An 11044-nucleotide genomic window follows, 5' to 3' on the forward strand; every position below is an offset into this window, starting at 1 on the left:
GTAATCAGCTCAGCTCGGCTCGAATCCACCCCTACCCTCAACTATCAAATTATTCACTTCAAGTTGGTTGGTAATTTATAATCCTTGTATTGCAGCTAGTAACTCGGTCCTTATTGAGTCTTCAAATCCCACTAGACTTGAAAATAAGGATAGGATGTTGTCCTTATTCCTCAAGATCCCTTTTATACCCAAAGGCCTTGGATTATTTTGATTGCTCCTATCAAAGTTCAACTTCACAACTTCCTCCAGAGGGGTAATTACCACCTTGCTTGTATTCTTTTTTCGTATTTTGAGAGGGGGGAAGTTTGTAAATGGAATTTTGGTTTCCATTGACCAAGATATCTATGTTTTTTTTTCAGATTTATGTGGGCTCACGAAAAAATTATTTTCCCTAAGTATCACTCATCTAGGTAAGTGATACCCATCTTCCATGTAGGTTAATAACTTTTCCACTTAGGGGGAAGTTGCCAACACTTGGATGAGACAAAATTATCCCTTTTAATAATGGCTTTTTATGGCTAAAATGGTCATTTTGTTATTTACCTAGGAAATAAAAACATGGGTAAATGTCCTTACCTAGATAAGTATTTCCTAGGGTAAACAACTTCTCGAAAAGCAAATAGGGCCTAAGGCAAAAACATATAATGTTAGAAACGCCGTAGATCTGTTAGATAATGAATAAAATAATATAATCATATGCTTATGTGGCATCGTTCAAAGTTTCAAAATGCCACTTTAGATGTTAACAAATCTATTAGTTAAAAAGTAATTTTTATTAACCTTGAAGTAAACTACTTCAATGATTTTATCGAATCAGAGCCATTAAATTAACAATAATTTATTTAACAATAAGAGTAAACTATTACTTAAACACTAACTTAATTAGCTTAACTAATAGTAAACTAACAATCACTTTAATTTATTTAATTAACTTAGTTAGCTTAGTATCTCAATTTGCTTAATTGCATTAATTTACTTAATTTCTTTAATTTCTTTATTTATTTAATTTACTTAATTAATAATAGCTTAAATTACTTATTTACCTTAATTAGCTTTGATTATTTAATTATTCTATTTACCTACATGTAATTCACTTAATTACATGTAGGCCTGTAAACGAATCGAATTCGAGTCAAATCAGGCTAGATTCAAATTCGAATATCCGAATTCAATTCGATATCTGAAGGATATCAAATATATCAATTCAAATTAGAATTTGATTATTAAATCGAATTTCAATTTGATTCGAATTCAACAGACCTTTCAAATATGAATTTGAATAGATTCGAATCCGATTAGAGACAAGATATCAATAGGATACACTCTAGACATTTTGAACTGTGGAAGCAAGTTGTAGCAATGCAACTTCTAGAAAGATTGGGAGTCGATGGATGAAGCAGACCTTCGACAGATCCATTCAATGTCAGTCTTTAATATCAAAATATTAAAGACAATTTAAAAGGACAGGCATAAGAACACAGGTTGCCAGAGAGAGACACAACATAATTTAACATAGACCGTTCTAGTATACTAACAAACAATGCTAACCAAAAAATAATCTATTAGTAAAAGTGGCTTCCTCATCAATAAAGTAACCTTACAAAGCTAACAGAAACTATAATGCAAGCTACAGTATAAGAGTTAAAACTTAAAATTGTATAGTTATTCGAATGTTTGACCAAAGGTCATTTCCCAACACCCTCTGGTGATTTACAGGTGGGGGGTTTTACTTTGTATCCGGATCGTTAGCCAAGTAATCACAAGTTCCTGGAATCAATACAAGAATACGGTGCCAATTAAAATGAAACATCATGTTCAAGACAATTTAGCCCTAGAAAACTCAAACAATTTCGACTTTTCTCGGGTGAGGAAAGAGCTACGATGAGATTAACACTAAATTTTATTCAAAACTTCGATTAGAATCATATATCATTACTCGATCAGCATTAGATCGAATGAACAGAAACCCTCCAATTGATCCGAATGATAATTCGTATTGGAAAAGAATTATCAGACACGAATCCAATTGAAAAAAAAAAAAAAAGCTTTGTCGACTGAATGGTTCAGTGACTAATAAGAAGAATCAAATCTGAAACAAAATCAAGAGGAGATCTGGGGAAGGAAGTTACCTTTGATCTCTGAAGGAGAGATGTACAGCGAGAGACGACGTATAGAGGGAGATCTGACAGATAGGGGAAAAGATGAACAATAATAGGTAGGGGACGGCGGCAGGCATGGGTTCCCGGCGGTGGGCAAGTATGAGTGTGTGACTGACAGCGTGGGTTCCCGACGGTGCGAATGCAATGGGTTCCCAGCGGCAGTCGTGGGTTGCAGCACAACTGCACAAGGCCGGTGACGGTTGATGCCCGAGAGTTGCTTGAGCTTGAGCTATGGCTGGCGAACAGGCGAACAAGCGAAGGAGACAGCATTGAGCTTGAGCTAGGGCTGGGGACTAGTGCTTGAATGCTATCACTGACGCTGCTGTCAATGAAGGTGGTTGCTTGTGCGGCGAGCCACTATCCCACTGAGATTCTGAGAGAAGAGAGATAGAGGTAAGAGGAAAGATGAGATGAGCGACGAGACGATGGCATCCGACGAAAGGTTGGTGGTTGCTTGGACGATGAAGGGTGGTGACCGGTGATGGACCGATGGTGGTTGCTCGGGCGGCGTCTGACGACGTCAAAGGGAGTGGCGAAGGGTTAGGGTTTTACTTTAGGGTTTTGAGAAATAATAATGGTGAGGTTCGAGAGTTCAATTTTGAGAATTTGAGATTTTCGAACTCAATAATTAGTTATTTTTCATTTTATTTTTAACCTTTATATTATATATAATATATAATCGATTCAAATATTTACCGGATCAGATCAATGTTTATTTGAATTCGACTGAATATTTGATTCGAATTCGATTCGATTATACCAAATCTCATATTCGAATTCGGATTTTTGAATACCATTTACAGGCCTAATTACATGGTTTTAAAATCGCCATTGACCCATTGAATTGCTTGACCTAGGAACCAATCAATTGTTAGATTCCATTTTATACTTGGCCTGAAAACTATGGCACTGCAAGTGATTTGGGTGCAAAATCTGATTTATTTTTGTTTCAAAATTTACCTTATTTTGCTTGATTACAATACAAATAAAATACAATAAGACTTGAAGCAGAATAAATTAAAAGAGAAAACAAAGGTAAATTGGACTTTGCATTCTTTTCAGTCGCACTCCCATGCATTTGTACTAGTGCAAATAAAATTGTAGTGCAACCAAACACAAGGTTTTGCACTCTACATATTTGTATTTGTACTCATTCCAAAGCAAAATAAATGTAGTAAACTAAGAAATGAAGTAGAATAAAGTAAAATCCAAAGCAAAATAAACGAGGATTTGTATTTTTTACATTTGCACTCCCATGTAGTTGTACTAGTGCTAAAATTGCATTACAACCAAACACAACAAGGACACATGTGAAATCCCTTCAATTGAGGAAAAGAATTTTTGTCCTCTTTTAATTAGGGAAAACTCCCGATTAGTACCATGTACTTTGGGTCTAGAGCCATTTTGGTCACCGAACTTTAAAGTGCAGCAATTTAGTACCTGAACTTTCAAAACGTGTCAATCCAATACTTGTCGTTAATCAATCATTAACCAGTCATTAAGTGGCATTTGAAAAGACACAAATGCCCTTTAAGTGTAATATAATTTTCTTTATTTATCATCCAAATGTTGACAAAAAATGAATAATCACAAATCATTTTCTCTTATATTCAAGAAAGTTGGGGTCATGTCTCAATAGCATTCTGGTGACACCAACTTTCTTAAATAGAAAATGCAATGATTTGGGGTTATTTATTTTTTGTTAACATTTGGCTGATTAATAAAGAAAATTATATTACACTCAAAGGGCATTTGTGTATTTTCAAATGCCACTTAACGGTTGGTTAGCAATTGACTAATGGTAGGTACTAAATTGGCATGCTTTGAAAGTTTGGGTTCTGAATTGTCACATTTTAAAGTTTGGGGACCAAATTGACATTAGGTCCAAAGTACAAGGTACTAGTCGGGAACTTTCCCTTTAGGCCCCGTTTGCTTTTCGGTAGGTTACTTACCCGGGTAAATGCAGTTACTTAGGTAAGTTTTTCCTGGGAAACACTTACTCGGGTAAGTGCATTTACCCATGTTCTTTTATTTCTCATGTAAATAAGGCAATGATTATTTTAACCATAAAAGTCCATTATTAAAAATGTGCATTTTTGTCCTATTCAAGTGTTGGCAACTTTCCCCTTAGGTGGGAAAGTTATTTACCCACCTAGTAGATGGGTATCACTTACTTACCCGAGAAAATAAATTTTCCCTAATCCCCACATAAATTTGAAAAAAGAGCACATGATTCTTGGTCAATGGGAACTTTCCCCCCTCTCAAACTCCGAAAAAAGAACGCCCCTTAATTTAATGATTCCTTATCCTTTCTAGATTGACAAGGCCCTTTTAGTCTGAGGAGAGCAAGGTGCACATGAGATCCACTGACTATACCACAAAGGGCCTGCAATTACATGGGTTTGATCATGCACCTATATTTTATAAAGGATGCTAGGTGACCATCTCAGCTAGGGGTGTCAATTAGACTAGATTTGGTCCAATCAGATCCAATCTAATGTGAGACTATTATAAATGGACCAGGTCCAATCCAATCCAATGAATGTTTTGGACCAGTTTGGACCGGTCCAATTCAATGTCTAGACCATCCAATCTGTTCAATTTTTTTTTATTTAGATTGGTTTCAACCCAAACCTGGTCCATTAATGCATATATTCTTATCTTATATCAATGGACCAGATATTGGCTTAATCCAACCCAATCCAACATAAATTTGTTATGGACGAACCAGATCCAATCCAATCTAATAAGTATTTTAGACTGGATTGGTCCAATCCAATATGGCTTGTTGGTCCATTCAATCAGTCCAAATTGATTTTGGACCGGATGGGGTCCAATCCAAAACCGGTCCATTAACACCTTTAATCTCAGCTACTGGGCTTGCTATTGGCTTTGTGTATAAACCATGATTTTTAAAACTAGAAAATAAAACTGTTTTGGCCACTAAGCTAGTTCCTGAGTCAATTGGTTTGACCATCTGATCCAAACCTGGGTCGATGGTTTTAGGTCCAAAACTAGACCTGGACCTATGATTGATTTCTTGATCAAACAGCCCAACCATCCGGTCCGGTCCAGTTTTCAAAACCATAGTACAAACAATAGTGTATTGCTCTTCACCCATACGACTAATTTCAGTTTAAAAGCCATTTTCCACTTGTTATATATAAAGCCCTAATATGGACATATTAAAATATAATTAAAACCATAACAAAGCTAATATCACAACAAGAGAAATTCAATACAAAGCATGTTACAACAAGGGCATGGTCTGAAAGACCGAACCTGTGGCTAAATCTGGAGAAGGCTGAACAACTTGCAAGGAGAAGGCTACTTCTGATGGTACGTCACCCATATTTAAAAAGTATTAAATTAAAACACCCTCTGAAAATGAATACCACCTGTTTGGTCACTATTTTGATGATGTCTTACCGGGTACCATACTTGAACCCTAAATTAAGTTCACTTTTCGAGTGTTTGGTTTCTTAGTCGTTTATACAATAAATGTGCTACATAGTCATTGGTTTCTTTCTCTTGTGCTTTTTTCTAGACATGGAGAATGATAAAAGTGGACTTTGATTTTGTATACACTAATATTTGTGGAAGTTATTTTTAAAGCTTTCAAACACATAATTTATAAGACATAATTTAGATTATGTGAAAAAATAAGATGGGTACATTTAGATTATGTGAAAAAATATAAACATAATCAAACACATAATTTATAAGATGGGTACATTTGTTTAGATTATGTGACAACCTTCTTCAACATTGTATATATTTTTAATTATTTTGGTTAGAGCGCCTTCAACATTTATACAACAAAAAAAAAAAAAATCAAAACTAATAATATTTTGGAATTATGGATGCTTCTAGTACTCATCAAAAAAAAAAAAAAAAAAAAAAGTTTTACACCATAAATGGCACTCTTGCATTTCTGTGTACCCACCCTCAATATATGTGACCCATTACACCACCAACCAACTAACCAAAATCAAATCACAGAAGAGCAGATAGATCGTTCGAGAGCTTCTCAGTGTAAGTATCCCTTCCAGGCTCCAGCCTCCTACTTCACAAAAGCAAGTGCAAGTACCCACTCTTGCATTTCTTTCGTGCTTCCCGTTTTCTTTTGTTTCTCCTCCTGTCTCTCGCCATATTCGTGGCTCTTGAAATCTCAGGTCTCAACTTACGTCCTACACCCAAGACCCCAGATGGAGAACTTCAACTTGCTGCTCATCTCTCTCATCGTCCTTCTTCCTTCCGTTGTCTGTGCTTCTTCTTACAAAATTCCGGCCATATACACGTTTGGAGACTCCATCTTAGACGCTGGAAACAACCGTTTCAATAAGAACTGCAGCGCTCAAGCTGATTTCCCCCCTTATGGCTCCAGTTTCTTCCACCAACCCACTGGAAGATTCACCAATGGTAGAACTGTCGTCGACTTTCTCTGTAAGTACCTTCGTCGTCTTCTCCTTTTAAGTTTCGACCCCACTTCTTCTTGGTATTCATTTGCATCATCCTCTCTGATGGAGTTGAATCGAATGCTGATGAACAAATGCAGCTCAGTTCCTTGGTATTGATATCCAAGAACCGTACCTGGAGGCAGAAACGGGAGTTGCTAATGGCAGTCGAAAGGCTTATCCGTCCAACGGCATCAACTTTGCCAGTGGCGGAAGTGGTGTTTTGCCGCAAACTAACAAGGATTTGGTAGGCCATACATCTTTGTTCCACAATCCAATATTAATTCTTTTTCCAACACTCTTTTACGTCTGTTTAGAACTCGATCGACCAGCTTTCGCCGAAACGATTTACCGTCGGCCTGTCAAACTCCCCGACCATACGGAAACTTGAATAGAGAACACATCGTGGTTCGTGCATGGCATTAAGTAGTGAGAGAACCAAATGCATGAAATTTTCACTCGTAGCAAATGTAGCATTCAATGCAGCTTTTACCCGGTTCTGGCTGGCAATAGCATATGGGGATGGATCTCTGCTGCACTTAAATTCAGTGTGTGACTGGTGTCCCATTACATTAGTTTCACTTACACGGTTACACCCCAGATCCAGGGCGTTTGGATCTGGGGTGTCTTATTTATTTAAAAAAAAATGTAATCATAAAGATGGTCGAGAGCGGTTTCAATGGGCCGGATATCCTTCCAATCCAATCCGATCCATTATGGATCCAATCTGTTCAGAATACATTCCAATCCAATCCGACTCCAAAAGAATATAATCATAATCAAATCCAATCTGTTGAATCGTTGGACATTTGGTGAATCCAATTTTTGATTAAATATTTAGTCTTAAGTTCAGATCCAATCCGATTAATTTGATGGACGTTTAATTCACTTTAATTGGATTGGTTCATATATCTTCTTTGAGTCATGCTACTTCAACATACAAGCACAAAAAATAAAAATTAATAATTGCATGAAAGCTTCATCTCTTAGAAGGGTCAGCATCTGGTAAGTACATTGGGTGACTCAGACCTGTTCATGGGCCGGGTAGCCTGATGGGCCAGTCCGGCCCGGCCCGATCTAAGTCGGGTTTGAACAAGATTTTAGGCTCGCAGGTTTGGGTTTGGGCCTAAAATATCAGGCATGACTTTTTTTTGGGCCGGGTTCAGGCATTCTCAAGTAATAATGAGACTGTTCATTATTTTTTAGGTTTTGAGATATTTTAATATAAATAAAACAGCTTTTAATTGAATTTGAAAGAAAATATTTTTTTTCCAAATTTCTACCCAGGCTCGGATTTGGGCCCAGACTTCAGGCTTTATAAGAGAGTCAGACTCGGATTCAAGACCTATGCCCAATTGCCGAGCTGGGCTCGGGCTCAGGCCTGAACATATTCTGTTAATTTAGAGGCAAAACCTGGCCTGTGAACAAGTCTTGAACATACTTAATAATAATTCCACATTTTTTTACACCTGTCCAATAAATACCCCAATTTAATCTTGAAATGATTCAAAAGTAACTTCTAAGACAATTATCAAAATATTTATTAATTGCTTACTAATCAGGTCACAGTGGTATATGCCTACTAGCCAAATTTGTGAATCATGGCCTTCAATGCATTGAGGTGTGACTTTATCACAAGGTCACTTCATTTGATTCAAGGCAGGGCAACAACATTACATCAAAGGCTTTGATTTCATGGCATATGGTGGCAAGAGTGGTTTTATCTTTTTAATCACCGTGGACATTTTGCTGAGTTTGGAACCATCTGTATTGGACATTTGGACTTAGCAAATATCTAGCCATTTTACTATTATAATAAAAAAAATAAATAAAGGGTCATTTGCTAAAACACCCCCTATAGTTTGCAATCGATTTGCTTAATTGACTTTCCATATAAAAATGAAAAATTCATTTTTGTCCTTGGTAAGACATGAGAAACCACTCTATTTGACTCTATTTGGTCAATTGTCTTTTTTATATGAAGAAGTGTTGGGGGTAATTTTAGAAAAAACAATTATGAGCCCATGCCTCACTCAGTATAGGTGATTATGTTACTATTTTCAGATGAAAAAACAAACAGTTCTTAGTGTAAAGTCGAGTAAGTAATAATTGCTAACTATAGGGAGTGTTTTTGTAAAATAAAAACTATAGGATGGGTTTAAGAAAAACTGTGAAACTACAAGGGGGTGTTCTAATAAATGACTCATAAATAAATAAATAAATAAATAATTATATGAAACTTCCAGTTCTTTGACTTGACTGATGTTTCTTGATGCTTGGTATTGTTCTTTAGTGTTTTTGGGTAGGGTGGAGTGGGTAAGGAAGATTTTTCTTGTTTTAGTTTTTGAGAGTTGGGGAAAAGTTGTTGTCCTCCCCTGTATCTTTATTCTTCCTTTTAATGTTGAATAATTAATAAAATTTTAAGATAACCGCCCCTCCACCTGAAGTAAAGTTTGGGGTTAACCCACAACTCCACAAGAATCTGCAGACTAGACCAGGACATCTTTGATTAATGAATCATGGATACCGACCAACCCATTAAAATTAAGTGGGCAGAGACCAAGAAAAGAGGATCATTTGGTTCAACGCCTCCTTGTTACTCTTCCTCTCTGTACTTAGATATTTTCAATAGACCACAAAGAAGGACCGAGGATTCGGGAGGTGCAGAGGTCATTAGTGTTTCCTGCCATGTAGTTGCTCCATTGAATGCTTGCTTCAAGGAGGTAGGTCTTTGGTACTATTCCTGTAATAGATGGCTGTCCTCTCTGGATCTACTGTGAATGCTTTCTAAGTGTCCTTTGTTTCATTTCTTTGAACTTTGATCCTGTTCCACCTTATGTGTGGTGCAGGGGGTAATTCCCATCCAAGATCAGGTACAACAGTTCCAGACATTAGTGAATGAAAACAAACTTGATAAGAAACTTGTTCAAAAATCACTCTTCCTCTTTGAGTCGGGGAGCAATGACATCTTCAACTACTATAACCCATTCGCTGGACCTACAAATCTTGATCCTGAAGCCTATGTGCAAGCTATGCTGACACAAGTCAAACAGTTCATTGATCAAATTTACAGTCTTGGTGCTCGACGAATTGTCATCATCGCTCTAGGACCTGTTGGCTGTGTTCCGGCGAGGATGCTGCTGCCTGGAGGGCGGACTGACCGATGCTTCGGCAGGATAAACCATATGGTTAAGAAATACAATGCCGGCCTGGAAGGCTTGGTTAAGGACACGCCTATCACACACCCTGGTGCAATTGGTGTTTATGGAGAAGTATATAAAGCTGTTCAGGAATTTCGCTCAATGCCCAAGCGTTATGGTAAGGTTGTTTTGATCAGTGTTTTCAAAACGTAGTTGACCCGGATGATTGAACTGTCACCTGGTTTCAATTTCAGTTGGGTAACCCAAACCCGGGAATTGGTCAAAACCGTTGATCTGGGCAGTTGAATCATCAACCTCGTTTGATCCAGATAATGGATCATGGGTTACAAATTATTATATACATATATATAATACATAAAAACATGGTTGCGCTATAATTAAATATTATATTGGAAAAAACTGTTCAACCTCTGAATTGATTTTTAAAACATTGTTTTTGTTTCGTTCGAACAGGGCATGAACATTACCTGTGATATACTTGGCTTATTGGTTTCTGCCTTTTTTTATAGGATTTTTTAACATTACCGGTGCTTGTTGTGGCGATGGAACACTTGGAGGGTTGGTGCAATGTGGAAAGGACGGTTATAAAGTGTGTGAAAACCCTAATCAGTTCTTGTTTTGGGATTTCTTCCATCCATCAGAGCATACTTATGAACTTGTCAGTAAGGCTTTATGGGCTGGGAAGCAATCGCGGGTCAGGCCTATCAATTTGAGGACACTGGCTAGCATCAGTGTTTAGTTCATCCTCAGCTGAAGGGGGTGACTGCAACCATTAGTGTATCTTAAAACAGTGAATAATTCATAATTTCTTATTCTAGTAGAATAAGTAGTTTAATTAGTTTCTTATATAAGGCTTGTTTCGTCATGTAATGAAGACTATCATGTAGCTAGCTATGTTCACCCCTATGTAGAAATGAGCGTATATGTTAATGAAGTTAATACTAATTAGGCTCTCTTCATTTTTGGTAAGTTATTTATCCGAGTAAATGCAATTATTTATGTAAGTTTTTCCTAGGAAATACTTACCCAGGTAAGTGCATTTGTCCATGTTCTTTTATTTCTCACGTAAATAAGGCAATGACCATTTTAGACATAAAAAATCCATTATTAAAAGGGGCATTTTTGTCCCATTCAAGTGTTGGCAACATTCCCCCTATGTGAGAAAGTTATTTACTCATTTAGGAGATGGGTATCACTTTCCTGGGTAAATGATACCCATTAATTTGAAAAGTGAACATGGGGTTCTTGGTCAATGGGAACCAAAATC

The 11044-nt window shown here is 36.9% G+C and overlaps 1 protein-coding gene across 3 annotated transcripts; it reads left to right on the forward strand.

Moving 5' to 3' along the window:
- Nucleotides 1–6105: 6105 nt before the first annotated feature.
- On the forward strand, nucleotides 6106–10736 carry GLIP6 (GDSL-motif lipase/hydrolase 6). Of its 3 annotated transcripts, XM_088982310.1 has the most exons (5): nucleotides 6106–6194; nucleotides 6335–6605; nucleotides 6718–6863; nucleotides 9466–9934; nucleotides 10287–10736. In XM_088982310.1, exons 2-5 carry the CDS (start codon nucleotides 6368–6370, stop codon nucleotides 10514–10516), a joined length of 1083 nt encoding a protein of 360 aa, XP_088838436.1. In that variant the 5' UTR covers nucleotides 6106–6194; nucleotides 6335–6367; the 3' UTR covers nucleotides 10517–10736. The 3 variants fall into 3 exon arrangements, with proteins under 3 accessions (XP_088838436.1, XP_088838438.1, XP_088838437.1); XM_088982312.1 differs by having other exon boundaries at nucleotides 6123–6605; XM_088982311.1 differs by lacking the exons at nucleotides 6106–6194; nucleotides 6335–6605; nucleotides 6718–6863 and adding an exon at nucleotides 9012–9339.
- Nucleotides 10737–11044: the final 308 nt, after the last annotated feature.

Source organism: Nelumbo lutea, chromosome 4 (genome assembly GCF_056320005.1).
Source record: "Nelumbo lutea isolate HS-2025 chromosome 4, American lotus-T2T, whole genome shotgun sequence".
Classification (NCBI taxonomy): domain Eukaryota; kingdom Viridiplantae; phylum Streptophyta; class Magnoliopsida; order Proteales; family Nelumbonaceae; genus Nelumbo; species Nelumbo lutea.